At 61.1% G+C, this 15,403-nt stretch overlaps 1 protein-coding gene across 1 annotated transcript in view; it reads right to left on the bottom strand.

Moving 5' to 3' along the window:
- Window positions 1-4,697: 4,697 nt before the first annotated feature.
- Window positions 4,698-15,403, bottom strand: part of TMEM241 (transmembrane protein 241) — a 58,907-nt gene continuing 48,201 nt past the window's right edge. The window contains exons 15-16 of the mRNA XM_059707478.1: window positions 9,553-9,617; window positions 4,698-5,541 (exon numbers count right to left, since the gene is read on the bottom strand). Coding sequence (XP_059563461.1) covers window positions 5,475-5,541; window positions 9,553-9,617 — 132 coding nt within the window. The 3' untranslated portion in view covers window positions 4,698-5,474. The remainder of the gene's footprint in view (window positions 5,542-9,552; window positions 9,618-15,403) is intronic.

Below are 15,403 nucleotides of genomic sequence, written 5' to 3'. Positions count from 1 at the left end.
GGGGAGCAAGGGAGGGCTGAGCCAGGCCATTCTGTCACCTGGTGATGGTGTCTGTCCAGCTACAGAAGTCCTTCAAGTAAAGGGGTTTGGGGGGCGGAGGGGGCGCCCAGAGAGGCCAGAGCTCCGCCCCAAGGGCCCTGGAGGACAGCTGGCCAGGCCACAGCGGGGTGGTGGGGGGGTGGGGGCACAGACTGTGAATCGGGACTCACACGACTTCAAAGACTTAAAGGACTGGGAGGTTTCCTGTGCGGCGGCTACAGGGGGGGCAGGGGGGTTGGGGGGGCCGCAGGGGTGGGAGGCAGACACGAATGAGGTAAAAAGCTGTCAGAGGAGGAAACGGTGGGGGATGAAAAGGGTAGCAGCTCCTGCCGCCCAAGGAACCCAGTGAGAATGCGGGAGCGCTCGCTCTGAGCTGAGCCGGTGAGGGCGGCCTTTGCCCACAGACCCGCTCGCGGAGCGCCAGGCGCTGATGGGAGCCCTGATGGTGCTGCTCCGGAAGGGTCGCAGGTTCGATTCCTGGTCAAGGGCATGTGCCTGGGTTGCGGGTTCGATCCCCAGTCCCAGCCGGGGTCCGTGCGGGAGCAACCAATCGAGGTGTTTCTCACATCAGTGTTTCTCTCTCCACCTCCCTCCCACTTTCTCTAAAAAAATCAATGGAAAAAATATCCTCAGGTGAGATTAACAAAAAGTAAAAGAATGGATGGGAAACGTCAAGAGGGTCCCAGCCCCTTCAGGAAAAGGCGTTTGGCTGCCAGGAGCCCGACCCCGAGCAGCGCCCCTCCCGCCACGTGGCCGCCCCCTCGGCCTCCCGGTCCCTTTATGAGCGACTCCTGAGCCAGAGCTGGGCCCAGGGCGACCACAAAGGCCTCGGAGGGTGGAGCTGAGCAGGGAACGTGGGCCCCTCGGAGGGTGGAGCTGACGGCTGTTCCTGCCCTTTGAGGCTCAGTGGGAAATGCAGACTTTCACGGGATCTACGTCAGAGGTCAATGCTTCCTGAGGCAGCTGCCTTCGCGCGTGAAACCAATTTTCATTTTTATTTGCAAAATACAAGCAAGACCCAAATGGACGGCCGCTCTCCCCGTCCTCCCGTGGACGGTGTTGGAGGAGAGAGAGCAGGAGGGCCCGGGGCAGAGGGCGCGCTGCCCAGGGGTGGGGCCCAGGCGGTGACCCCGAGGTGCAGAGGGAAGGGGTGACCCGGCCGGCGGCCGCAGGACGGTGCCTGCTGCAAAGGGCGCGTCAGGGGCGTCCGGGGGACACTGAGCTGCCGCTGACACCCGAAGGCGCTCAGTCAGGGGGACGATTGTTACCGCCCATGGAACTGCGCTGAGCTGGCAAAACTATACAAGCAAACCCCTGCTTCGTGGGGAAACTCCTGGAGCACGGACAGGCGTTGGGCCGAACGGGAAGGTAAACAGCTCCTTGAATTCCCTGGGCCTGGTGCCCTCGGGTCACGGGGTGCCGCCATACAGCCTGCCCAGCCCCGTGCCCAGTGCAGGGGCAGGAGGCAGGCTGGACGCAGCCCTCGCTTCCTTCGAAGCCCGTGTGTGGCCTGGCCCGGAGGAGGGGCCGCCTTTGATTGCTCTGCCCAGGACAGCATGGCGCCCGCCCGGCAGCTGGAGAAAGCAATGCGGCTCTGGAGCCTTCTGAGGGCGGGGAGAGGGCGGGCCTGGTCCCCTTGGGAGGCCCGCTGGACGGCTGGCTGCTGGGGCCTTGGGGTGCAGCAGGGAACATGGGCCCCTCAGAGGGCTGTGGCCAGGGATGGAGAGGGTGTGAGGGTCCCTTAGACATCCCGGGGTCGAGCAGGAGCGTCAGGAGCTGCCAAGAGGAGAGGGTGGAGGGGGTGAGGGGGACTTGAGGACCAGGGACCCAACCCTAACCTCGCCACAGGGTGGGGCCAGGCAGGGGGTGGGGTCAGGACTGGAGAGGCTCATCCTCAGCACCCGGGAGTCCCTCCCAGCTCCTGTCCGTGACGCCTCACAGCCAACGGACGGACGAGGTCACGAGGGGCCGGCCCAGCCCTCCAGCTGCGGAGCTTCGCACGGGAGCGGGCGGCACGCTGGGCGAGGCACCTGTGTCCCCTGCGGCCTTCCCACCGCCTCGCCTTCCGTGTCCACGGGAAGGGCCTCTGGTCCCTGCCCCCAGTGCTGCGGGGGTTGCACTGGCCTCTGAGCCGCTTGCAGGCAGGTTCCAGGCCCCACCCAGCATCCTGGCACCAGCTGGGCGGACCCCACCCTGGCTGCAGAGCATGGGTGGGAGGCTGGGGGGGACGCGGCTCCTGGGCATCATTGATCGTCTTCACCCGAGGATATTTTCCCATTGATTTTTAGAGCGTGGAAGGGAGGAGGAAAGATGAGAGAAATGTCGATGTGAGAGACACATCGATTTGGTTGTCTCCTGAGCAGAGCAGGGAACCTGCAACTGAGGTCCGTGCCCTTGACCGGAATGGAACCCATGACCCTTCAGTCCGCAGGCTGATGCTCAGCCATTGAGCCACATGGCCAGGCACAATGAGAAGCTCTTGGGTACAATGTGAGTCCGTCAGAGACTTCGTCTTAGGAAAAAGCAGGCTGCTTGTCAGAAGGAAGTGGAGCCTCACGCCCAGACGGAAACAAGGATTTGCTGGAAAATGCCGTCGTGGCGCCACTGCCGGTGTCCCACGTGCGAGGGAGGCGTGGTGCCAACGCTGGGCGCTTCCCTGTGTCGGCTCTAAAAAGGCCCATCTTCACCACGGAGCTGGCAACTGAGGGTTTAAACCCGAGTCCAACACAAGGCCATGTGGGCAGGATCCCGTTCCCGTGGAGCCTGGGGGTCTGTAGGGTGGACCGCGCACTGCCCGGTCAGCGGGAGGGGCGGAGGAGGATGAAATGCGCTGAAGGAGGCTGTGGTGATGGCTGCAGAACGCTGTGAAGGCACTAAGAACCGCTGGACTGTCTGCGTGGACTGGGTGCACTTTCAGGCACGAGTTGTATCTCAATAGAGCGGTTGATTTATGTGATTTTTAATTTCGATCCCTGGGTCTTCTCGCAGGCCCAGGCCTCCCTGGGAGCAGGATGTGCGTTGCTTTAGGTCTGCGATCGCATGAATGTCCAGCACCTCCCGCTGGGCGGTCTGCCTGCAGCTCACCAACCTGAGGACCGGCCACTTGGCTCCCGCAGGATGACGCTGCTCTGCTGGAGACAACGCAGAAGCCATGGACACGTGGTGAGTGGTGCCAGGGGCAGGATGGCGACCAATGAAGGAGTGATGGACGCTACTGGCCAGAGTGCGGGCAGCCTGGGACAGCCCCTGGGGTCCCAGCTCTCCAGCTCTGACTTGGCGCCCTGTTACTAAGCAGCCCCCCACCCGCCTCCTACTTGTCATGTGAATCGCTGGCCCAGGAACAGCGCTGGACTAAGTCCCTGTTTCCAGGGCCCATGCTCCCCGAGGTGCAGGCCATGCCGGGGTGAAGACGGACAGCAGTGGCCGTGCCCTGGCCAGCCCCGTGGGTCTCTCACGCAGCCAGGAGGGGCTAAGGGGCTGCGTGCTCCTCTGGGGTCCACCCTCGCTGCCAGGGAGGGGCTGGGGCTGGGCAGGGGCAGCTCCTTCCACCCTCTGTTCCTCCGTCTGAGAATCCTTGGACAGAGTGTCCTCGGGTGAGAACTCACGAAAGAGGGAGGGCTCCCTCCCAGGGTGACGCCAGCTGGGCTGCCGAGGAGAGAAGCCGATCACCCACAAATACAGGCCAACGCCAGGCTGGCCCCCTCACGGCCGCAGCAGATCAGTAACACGCCTCTCGACACAGAGCACATTCTTCGTACAAACAGCCCCCGACTCGCAGCCACCGCGGCCCCAGGGACCGGGATCCAGAGGAGTGAGCACACGGGTCCTTCGGGTGAGGGGCCTGGGTGCCTGGAGGGGCCCCTGGTTTACAGACCCCGGGCTTACCCTGCAGGCCACCTCTGGCTGACGGCAAAGCGAGAAATCAGATTTTTAAAAACAACAGGACTCTGGAACATGAGGGTAAAGATCAAACAACAACAGGAACCCTTGCTAGAGACTCATAAAAAGGTCTACAGCTTTGCCGCCCCAGTGCTTGGGGTCTGTCCTGCTGGGATGGGGCCCTTTCAGCCCCAGGCGCCTCCTCATTCTCTGCAGACGCCACGGGAGACACACGGCGACCCTCGGACAGACGCCTCTTTCCACGAACAGCAGAGAAGTGGCCTCGGTTAGAGTCTCGTGGAGCAAAAGAACAAGGAGACTCTGAACCCGGGTTTCCATCTGATCCTCCGTCCGCAGACGGCCGGCATCCCGGTGAGGGTCAGAGGAAACCGACCACCTGGACGGCCAGCAGAGACCAGCAAGGACAGGCACTCAAACTCCACGTGTACAGCCATTCCTGCCGCCTTTCCTCAGCGTGTCGGAGGGACACGCAGAAGGAATGGCCAGGGCCAGGGCCGCGCCCCCCTTGTTCCTCCTGGGCGGAGGGTGGGCAGGAGCCTTCCCGGGGCTGGGGCTCCCATGGTGCCCTGGGGGGGGGGGTTCCTGCCCTCCTGCAGCTCTGAGGGCCCCAGGCCGACACCAGCAGAGGTGAGGAGTCACACGCCTCTTCTGCGCAGAGACGTGGATTCGGCACTATTTCCCTAAACCTTCACTGTGGGCTCAGAATCAAACAACCATTTCATGCAAATGCATTTCTTTGGAGTCCCCTTGAGGCACAGTTTAGAGCTTTAATCCAACCTTTAATTGGCCTGAAAAGTATACTTGTGTTCAATGACTGGAACCTCCTCAGATATGGGGACCGAATGGATTCAGAGCTTTAGGGATGTGACTATAACAGGTGTGTGTCCATGTTAGACGTGTTTCTTTTCCCCTTGCCCGGGAGGACACCCTGGGCTTATCCACCTCTTTGCTGTGGTGATCGTTTCGTGTCAGGTTAACTGAACGGTGAGCGAAAAAAAAGTGTGAAATTAATATGACACAACCCAACAGAAGGAACACGCACCCGTCTGGGCTTTCGCACCCGCTCTGGGGCGATGGCCCCTGCTGGCTTCTCACGGCCGAGCCCCCGCTCCCCCATGGACGCCCTTGGGAGGGATCCCCGTGAGTGGGTGGGTGAGGCTCGGACCAGCCCGCACGAGCTCAAGGAAGGGGTGTCCCGGAGGCTCCGAAGATGTAAACACACAAACCAAACCCCAAATCCGGGGCGGCGCCCACGGAGCGCGAGCAGGGAGAGCAGCGCCTGTGCCGGCTCCAGCAGAGGCCGCATGCCAGGCAGGTGAGCGGCGCCTCCACCGGGTGTCCGCAGGCGTCCGCACACCCAGAGGTGGGGCTCAGGCGAGCCTCTCGAGGAAGAGGCACCGGTCCATTCTCTGCAGCCGAGACCCGGGAGCTCCTGGCGCAGGGGGAGCTCGGCTTCCTCACCCTCGTCCGAGCTCCGCAGCCGGGCTCTGCTCCCACGCCGGGCTCGTCCCGTCTCCCTTTCCATCGTCACCTCGTCATCTCGGGGCGCCCCTCCTCTCTGAGAAAACCAGCAAGGCCTCTCCCAGGCCGCCGAGCAGGAGGCTGCAAAAGTCAGGAGTGGAGAGGTCAGGAGGCTGCCGGGCGCCACGTTCGTGGGTGAGGGACGCCCCTGGCTCTGCCATGGGGGCTCCCCTCACCCCACTTCCAGGTCAGGCCCAGTAGCCGCCAATCATGCCAAGTCCCCCTAAGCTGAGGTTGGGGGGCTGGTTTGCAAGGTGGAAGAGGGGCTGTGTCCACTCGCCTGACGGGTGGTGTGTGTGTGTGTATGAGACTGCGCCTGGGTCACGCTCTGGAGGAAATACCGCGGGAGGGCTCCCCACGGAGCTCCGGGCCGTCTGCTAAAGGGGCTGATGAGCCATGGAGTCTCGAGGGGTCCCTATCGCAGAATTGCTAAGGTGACGACCTCTGAACCCATTTCGTTTAGATTCACTGCGCATCACAGATGACCTGGCTTTTCTGTTCACCCAGAAAAGGCCTGCTGCTCCCTTCAGCCTCCCGTAAAGGAGGCGCCCGCCACCGACTCCTTTCAGGGCTCAGCGCTCAGCCCTTGTGCTCAGGGCGGGCAAGGCGAGGGCTGAGCGCTGAGCCCTGAGAGCAGGGCCCGTGCCTGAGGGGAGGCTACCCGACTCTGGGTTTGGGGGGTTTTACTCCTGTTGGGAGTTTTTACACCCCGCCCCCCGTTTTCTGTTCCCACGGATCCTCCTCAGTCACAGGGGAGCGAACAAATGTCTGACTTACGCAGGCTGCAGAGCGCCAGCCAGAAACCCACCCTCCGCGCTCCGGCCGCTGTTTCCAGCGTCTCCCAGTCCGTCCCCTTCTCTCTCATCGGGAGCCAGGCCCATCTCCGTTTTCACTTGCTTATTATTGTGGTCAGTGAATCCCAACGGAACCCGCCGGGCGGAGGACAGAGCCGCCCGCCCTTTCCCGCTGCGGCCCGCACTCAGGTCGCACCCGGTAAACATTTCCTCGGCGGGTGATGTGAGTGAAAAGGGCTCCGTCATGAACCTGACACGCTCGGGGGCGCACGCAGGCCGCACACGCTCAGTGGCCATCAGCAACCGCATGGGATGGTCTGATCGCAAACTCGGCAAGGCCGTGCTGGCCCTCAGCGGCCCTCCCCGTCCTTACGCATCCAGACAACACGCCGTTGGAAACCAGAGTGATTTCCTTGTCGAGACCCCTCAACGGCACAGGCACCGAGCAGACCCCACAGACCCCACGGTCGCCTGTGCCCCCAGCGCCGTCTCCAGGGGCGGGAGTTGCTCCTTACCAAGTCCCTGTCCCCACCCGTAGGGAGGCTGTTACTCCTGCTGCTCTTACCACCTGGAGCGTTCCCAGTTCCCACCTTGCTTCTCCGCCTCCTTCACCTCCCGCCAAGGGGTCAGGACCTTCCCTCTATCCCCCCTGGACTCGGACGCATAAGAGGGAGCGGAAACGGCTGCTCTCGGGCATCTCCTGTCTGTCTCGACCTTGCTTCTGGGCGCGTCCTCCGCATTTGGCTCAAATAAACTCCTGTGAAGCCTTCTCTGGTTTGGGGCCGTCTTCCATCAACAGATGAAAGCTCCCCTTTCCCATCTGTATTTCAAACTATTTTGTTTTCCTCGTTTCCTCACCAATGTGTGTGCCTGACGTAAGGCACCGTTCCTCGGGGAACTCGGAGGGACAGTGCGCCTCCGCGGGCCAGGCCGTGAGGGAGACAGCAGGCCCTGTGAGCATTTAAAGAGGAGGCTCCCATGTGCGACCCAGAGGGAGACGGTGAGTTCCGGGGCCACGACCCTGGACGCAGTGTGCAGTGCGGGGAGAAGCTCCCCTCACCCTGAATCCATTCTTCCTGTAACCGACGCGCAGTCGCCATGCTGGCCCTGAGCTGAAGGCGAATGGCATCTTCACTCAAAGACGAGATGCGGTCACTCGTGAGGACGCTGGTGCCAGGAGGCCGGTGCCGGGACCAAGTCTGCGCGATGCCCACACCGGGCACCCCGGTCAACGGCGGGTCAGGGAGGGAGGGCAAGGCGAGGGCTGAGGGCTGAGCGCTGAGCCCTGAGAGCAGATGGTGGCTGTCTGGTCACTCACTCCCTTCTCTCCTCAAACCAGCACCGTCCCAAAGACAAGAGGGACTCTCCCACTCCACAGGGCAAGGATTAAACCCTCTTTGCTGAATTTTGGAAGAGGGAATGCCTATCGATACCTACCCTAAAACTCTGTTAATTAAAAACTGAATACGTAGCCCTGGTTGGCGTGGCCCATAGTTAGCGTCAGCCTCACACTGAAGGGTCACGGGTTTGACTCTGAGTCACGTGCACGTACCTGGGTTGCAGGTTCGATGCCAGCCCCAGTCGGGGTGCATGTGGGAGGCAACCAATCAATGTTTCTCTCTCGCCCCCTCCTTCCCTTCCTCCATTCCACTCTCTGTAAAAAAAGCAATAGAAAAAAATCCTCAATTGAGAATTAACAACAAAAAAGAGTAAATATTAACCTGGATATGTTACGTTATTGGGCTTACCATAGATTGTTTTTATAAAATTAAAAACAAGATCATTAGCTGGACATTGACCGACACTGGCCCCTGGATTTATAATTTCTCTTGAGTGTGTACGTAAAAAGCTGGCCACTCGTTTACTCAGACCGGGTGGGACAGGCAACGGTGACGAAGGCCTGGCTCCTGCCCTGAAGGCGCTCCCGGCCCCGGGCCCAGCCTGGAGCTGGGGGCCACGCTGACGGCCGGGCCCACGTCCACGGAGGGGCAGCCTCTACCCACTCCCGCAGCGGCTACCGTGGACGTACAGGCCACACAGCAGCTCTTCCACGTTCTCAAAAGAATCCAGAGATCTGGGCTTCCAGGGGAAATCAGCTGATTTCTGAACCTCGACTAAAATTTGAAAGACAGGAAACAGAAACAATCACTACCCGGCCTTGCCTTCTGGGCCCGTGAGAGCCCGAGCCCCAGGGGCAGAGACCAGCCGCCGCCCGGGGCTGCCCGCCGGGCCTGTCCCATTGAAGACAATGCACGTGGAGACTGCAGGCAGCTCCGCGCGGGAGGCAGACGCTGAGGCCAGTCTGCCGCTCCTCCCCTGGGGCTCACCCTGCGCTTGGAAAATTCTGGGCGGCTGAAAACACACCCTCCTTACACCCCTTCCTCCCCTCTCCTGACCGCCAGGCCTCCAGCCACCTGCCTTCTGAGACCTCCACGCTCAGGTGGAACGGGCACCCAGCCATCACAAATCCTGCACCCCAACTTGCAGCCCTGCGCTCCCCTCTGACTCCCCATCTCAGCGAGTGGCACCGCGTGTTCTCCACTGCTCGGGCCAGAGCGTGCACGTCATCCCGCCTCCCTCCCTCTCCAACCCCACGGCCTTCACTGCAGCACATGCAGGAGTCCGACCAGCCCCCCGCTTGCAGGGCTGCCTGCGAGATCACTGCCGGAGCCTCGGCTGGTCTTCGCTCCGCCTGCTCGACAGTGAGCCTCAGACGGGCACAGGGAGTGCAGCTCAGTCCTGGCCTCCCCTCCTCTCAGGTGGAGCCAGGCCCACCACGGCCTTCAAGGCCCATGTGGTCAGCTGCCTCTCCAGCCTCCCTCCTACCGCTCTCTGGTCACAGCCCCTCAGGCTGACCAAGCACCCTGCACCGCAGGCCTCTGCACATGCTGTCGTGTCCCCCCACCGCCCCCCATGAACCCCACGACTCGCTCCTCAGGTCTCTGCTCGGAGGTCACAGAGAGGCAGTGCTGTCTCCTGGGAAAGGGCGGGTCCTTCTACACAAGGATGGTCGGAGCTTGTCCGAGAGCAAATGGATCGAAGGAGTAAAGACACCCACACAGCTTTACACGTCGCCATGGCTGCCCACCGTGCTCACTCCTGGGCGGACGAGGGCGCGAGGGGCGGCGTGTTCTGTTTCCGGCTGCTCGGCACGGGGAGGGTGTACCCAGCGGGAACAGCCATCACGCTGCATTCATGCCACGCACGCCTCTGCATGCCCGTGCCCACGCCTCGCCCTTCCCGTGGCACTTGGAGCCGAAGCAGCACCTGGAGAACCCACAACCACTTTCAGACTCACCATCCCAAGGCCGCCCTGGTCAGGACGCCCTCGAACAGCAGCACTGAGGAGCCAGCTGTGGCCACCTGCAGAGAGAAGCCCAACAGAGGCCGTCAGCGCCAGCGCGGGACTCCAGAACCTTCTCCGAGCCCTTCACAAGCCGGGCGCCTGCTGGGCCGGGCCCTTCCCCTCCCCTCCCCGTCCCCCCCCCGCCCCCCTCCCCCCATGCCCAGTGCCTGTAGTCAGTGTTGCCTCTGAGGAAAGAGCACTGGGTGGGAAAAGCTAAAACCTGTCTGTGTTGGAGGTGGGCGTCTGCAAAGAAGCATTTCATTCCCAAACTGGTCAAAAGAGGCGGCAGGGCAGACCCTCAGGCGCTCCCCCCCACCCCCCGCCCCAGGGGGCAGAGCAGAGCCCTCGTTTCCATCTCCTCCGGGTGAACCCAGGTCAGCGGGGCCATGACCGTCCCAGGTCCTCCCGACAACACGTCTGTGTCCTGCCTTTGCTGCAGCCCCCCCCTCCCTGCCTAGTGGCGCCTCTGTCTCTGGGCTCATGTCACACGTTGGAGGAAAACAGGCAATTAGATCATTAACTATTTGTAAACACAGAAGCCGGCGGGAGGGGGGCACTCCCACATCTGAGCTAGAAATTACAGAAAGGTCTCTGAGGAATGTCGGTCACAGGACCCTGCAGTGCCTGTATGTGAACCAAAGGCCCTGTCAACACGGAGGACGTCTGCTCAGGAAAAGATGTCCCCCCAACCTGGCCAACAGCATCCAGGGGAAGTCACCCTCAGGGCTGGCTTTCTTGCAAGACCAAGAAAGAAGCAGGCTGCATGCCCGCTGGCTCCGTGGTCAGGCATCCACCTAGGAGCCAGGAGGTCAGGGTTCGATTCCCGGTCAGGGCACAGGCCAGGTTGCAGGCTCGATCCCCAGTGTGGGGCGAGCAGGAGGCAGCGGATCGGCGATTCCCTCATCGGTGTCTCTCCCTGTCATCCTCTCCAAAATCAATAAAAGCATTAAAAAAAGCAGCAGCAGGAGGCTGTGCTGGGCGCCCTCTCAGGGAGGGACGTACGCTGTCGCCGAGGCCGGGGCTCAGCCCACGGTCAGGAGGAAAGTGCGTTTACTGAGTCACTGTCGCCGTTTGCCATCTCTACAGGAAGTGAGAATAAGCCAGGAGCGGACGCCTCCTCGCGCCTGCAGGTCGCAGCCTGGGACTCCTGTTTCCCTGTGAGTTCCTTTCCCTTCGGAAAAACCTCGCCTGCTCCGAGGTAGGCGGCTGGCCTGCTTGTACCGATTAACTGCTTCTTTTGCCAAGAAAAACACATCTTCCGTGGTCACACCAGCCCTATGCGAGCGTACGGCGGCTCAGCAGCCACGCTGGGGCCTCTGCTGTCTCTGCTCCCTGGGAGGCGTCATGGCCGCCTTCTCCCTGCGGCTCTCAGGCGGCTCCACATCGCATCTCCCGGAGCACGTTCTGCGGCTGACTCGCTGGCGCTTCGCAGTCAGGCTTGTCCTGTTCTGCGGAGAACGGAGAGCGAACGCGCCTGCACTGGGGCGTCACATGGGCTACTGTCCAGTCCGCTCAGTAGGCACCGCAGCTTCTCAGGCTCCTCCCCTTTATCTCCATCGCCAGCCCCAGCAGCAGCTCTCGCTGGAGGCTCTCCCCCGCTCCCTCTCCCTCTCTCTCCCACCCTCTTCCCCCCTCCCCCACACACTCACCAAAGTTCTAACCCTTCATAAAAGCCACCACGTAAGGATGAGAGCAGCCAGCACCTGGCGGAGGGCAGCTCGTGGCTCCGCCTCCGTGGGAGGTTAATTCAGGCCGAGTGGCAGGTTTCCATGTGCCTGGCTGCCAGGGCGCTCAGGGCACTCAGAGGTGAAAATGACAGATCTGCTCATGCCAAGGGCCCGCCCCTTCCAGTTCCACCAAAGAACAGGAGCCGGGCCAGGCCAGCGACTGCAGGGCTGTGCAGAACGCCTCACGCACTCACCTAAGGGTGGAGCCCGAGCGGAGGGACGCCCTCGCGCAGACGGGAGATGGGGGGAGACTGCGAGCCGAGAGGGTGCGGGGTCTGCTCCAGGCCTGGTCACCTCAGGCAGTGAGCAGAGGCACCAACGCCCGACTCCCAGGTCTGCCTTCTCAGCCAGGAACTCAACAAGGGCCTACCGAGCGCCCTGCAGCTTTCCTGTGTGTTTTTTTGGGGGGGGAGGGGGCACAAGGGGAAGAATCACTGACAGCAGGGACACAAACAGGCACCTGCACACCTATGTTCACAGCAGCAACACCCACAACAGCCACCGCGGGAAAGCGCCCCAACGACCCACTGAGGACGAGGAGACACGCGACCTGTGACGACACACGGAGTCTTCCTCAGCCCGAGAAGGAAGGAGGCTCTGCAACATGCGACAGCGGGAGGGAGGCCGGGGGACCCTGTGCTCAGACACCGTGTGACCGCACCCGCGGGAGGTACCGGGAGTCACTCACAGACCGGCGGGGGGGGGGGGGGGGGGACGGGCTGAGGACGGGTCGTTTCTAACGGGCAGAGTTTCGGTTGGAAGATGAGACGTTCTGGAGATGGAGGTCCGTGAGAGCAGGGCTTGGTCCTGAGCTTCCAAGTGGCCACAATCTGTTCATGAAAGACCACGTTGCTCCTGGAACTGGACACTGAAGACACATGGAAGCAGCAGCCATTGCTACCCATCGTGCTTGCTCACCAAGAGCATCTAAAGGACACATCTGTCTGCAAAGAAGCAAGCTCTGCGGTCTGAGGAACGTCTCCTTCGCACACGCAGAGCCGAATAACAAACACAGGGCCCGCCACGCGGAGGGACGCCAACCGCAGGCACGCGGGCCCTGGTCTGCGCCGGCTTTGAACTTCCTGGCTGCGTGGAAGGGTGTCACCACCTGGTGTATTCACACGGGGCTGGTGTTGCAGGCAGGCCGCGTTTGTTTCTGAAACATTCATTCCAATCCAGAGATAAATTTTTGTGTGTTTTTTTTTAAGAAAATAAAGGGCAGCGGCTGTTAGTGGAACCTGCCAGATAAGTCACGGATTTGGGGGCAAATCCGAGATTCAGGCTGATTGATTTGCTGCTATTTGCTGTGAATTTCTTTAATAAGCGCTGCCTGCAGGGTGCCCTCCACGGGAACTGCCGGCATAGCCCCCGCCCCACTTAACCGGCTCCGGTTTCAAACTCGATTTCATCCAGCCTCTCAGCTGTGCTCGAAGTCCTCTCTGCCTGGGAGACTTCACCCCACACATTCCCACTCACCCTTTGAAATCCACGACCAGAATGCTTTCCCTGAGCCGGGCCTGCCCACACATCGAGTGGACGAGGCCCCTCTGGGGCTCCCACACCTACTTGCCCGGCACAGGCCAAGCCACTGACCGTGTCTCCAGCAGGGACTGCACGCGGCGTCTCTGTGTGCCTGGGGGCCCCAGGGGAGACTGGCACCAGGCAAGCACCTGGCACACTTACGGGGCTGCTCTGACCATCAGCACTGGGTGCACGACCCGAAGGTCAGTATGCTGCTGGTTTAAAATTCCTTTTCGTGCGTCAGGGATGCCTGGGGCCTAGACCTGAGAACCCGGCGACTCTCTCTGCCCTGATGGCGGCGTCTGTGACCAGCCACCCCTGTGGGTGGAAAGAGCTGCACAGCGAGGACGGAGACATCCAGGCCTCCGCTTGCACAGGAGGCATCCCCCCTCGTCTGCACCCCACGAAGGAAGAGAGAGTGGGGCGCAGAGTGCAGGTACCAGCACTTTGAGCGCATGAACACCAGCTGCGTCCTGAGAAGGCCTGTCTCTCTCACACCCTCTGACACTGGTCCCCTGGCTGTAACTTCAGAAACCGGTGGGTGTTGGCGCGTTCTGCTCCCATGGACAGTCCTGCAGAAGGTGCTCGCTCCCCCCTGGCTGGGAGGCCTGGGGATGTCCTGCTTGGGGAGCGGTGCGCCCAGGACCTCTGGGAGGCGTGTCCTTTCACTCTCTTGGGGGTGCAGCTCAGCCCACAAGACCTGGCTCGGTGGGTTTAGCTCGTCTGTTTTCCTATTTTCTTTAGATAAAGAGGCTGTAGATTTGGCACGTTCTCTTCCTTGCCAAGTAGCATAAAGAGCCCAACAATGTAGACGTCCTTAAATCACTCAGTTGCAGAAGACAAACGGGGAACTTGAGACTATCCTACTTCCCCCAAAGTCATTCAGAGACGCCTGGTGTGGGGTCAGTCGCGTCCATTCGAGTCCTTGTCACGTCTCAACGTCTCCGTTCCGTTCTACAGTAAATGTGCTCATTGCCTGTTGGCTCACAGCACGGCGGGATCACCTCTGTCCCGTGGACTCACGTTCCCAAGGGAAGCAGCACACCCGGCCGGAGGGGCGTGTGGCCGAGGCATTTTTATTTCCTGTTGTTCTGATTCACTCAAAGGGCGGATCTCATCTCTGCAGCTTATTTTTAGGAATTAAATAAATTTAAGCTCAAAGGCACTTTAAATAAAAGCACCACAGTTACACTTGCTCCAAGGCCAGGAGGGTTTCTTCATCTCCTTTTGATACAACTTCAATTACTGTTGTGCCGAGCAGTAACGGAGGTGACAGAATACATTTTCCAAAAGATATACATGAACCACCTCCTGGAAATGCTCAAAGACAGAAAATGTGGTGCCCGTTCGGTAAAACCCTCCTGCCACCCTGGCAGCCTCCTTCCTGAACCCCCGCGACCCCTGCATTGGTGTCAGCCGGGAGAAGTAGCCACGATGCCAGGCTGGGTCCTGGCTCCAGACCTGGTACAGTCCAACCGGACCAGAGAGAGAACCTCGCTGGCCCAGGACGCACCCACCACTCCGGCCACGTCAGGGACACGCAGACCACGAGGACTTGCTAGCACTGGCCACACAGCTTGACACTCACTGCAAATGTCACCAGGTCGCCCGGATGGACTGAACTGTCCCATCCCCTGCCAACCTGACTCCGGGGTATGGGGCCTTGGGAAATTAACTGGTGTGAGATGAGAGCATGAGGGGTCCTCATGACCGGGGTGGTATCTCCCCCTCCTCCTCCCTCTCGTCCCCCTTCCCCTCTCCCCTTCTCTTCCCGGTGAGAACACAGCCAGAGGGCAGCCATCTGCAAACCCAGGGAAGCGCCCTCACCAGACACCTGCTCTGCTGGCATTTGGTCTTGGACTTCCCGCCTCCAGGACGATGAGAAATAAATGCCAGTGGTATTTGGTTACAGCAGCCTGAGCTAAGACGTATCCCTCGCTCTTTTGGAGAGTTTAAAAATGAAAGTTTTAAAAAAAGCAATGGCTAAGGGTCACAGAAGTGAAGCTGACTTAGAAGTAACGAAGGAGAAGGGCCTGGCGTTGCTGCTGGATGAGGCTGAGGCCACAGTGTGCTCACCGATGCCACACGAGACACCTGAGAGGCAAGAGCCTTGGCCTCACGGCAGGTCGGCCCGGCCAGCCGATTCCCGAGGCCCCTGACAGACAGCGGAGCGGGATGTGCGAAGTGCTGAGACACGGTGCCGCTGAGGGCCGTGGGAGGAAGTCCCACTCGGCGGGGCTCATCTCGAAGGACGGATGAGGCTGCCCGAGGAACGGCGGGGGGAGCAGCAGACAAGCTCAGCCACCTCTGAACCCTGTGAGTGAGACGGCGGCAGGTGAGGCGGACGTGCACGTTCTTCTGAGTCTCTCCCAGGTGTAAAGTGACCACGGTGCGGACATTCACACATTCGTTTCAGAGGAAGCAGAAGCAGGTGGCGGTAAGTCAGTCGCTGCCACAAGACCCACGTAGGACCCAGAGGGAAGAGACGCGGTGCCCTGTCCCCATCCCACTTCCCGGCACCCCCTCGTGAGGCTCAGGGGCTGCGCCCTGGTCTC

This window comes from Myotis daubentonii, chromosome 8 (assembly GCF_963259705.1).
Source record: "Myotis daubentonii chromosome 8, mMyoDau2.1, whole genome shotgun sequence".
NCBI lineage: Eukaryota > Metazoa > Chordata > Mammalia > Chiroptera > Vespertilionidae > Myotis > Myotis daubentonii.
Note: the sequence above shows the minus strand (reverse complement) of the source record. Positions and strands in the feature narration are given on the sequence as shown.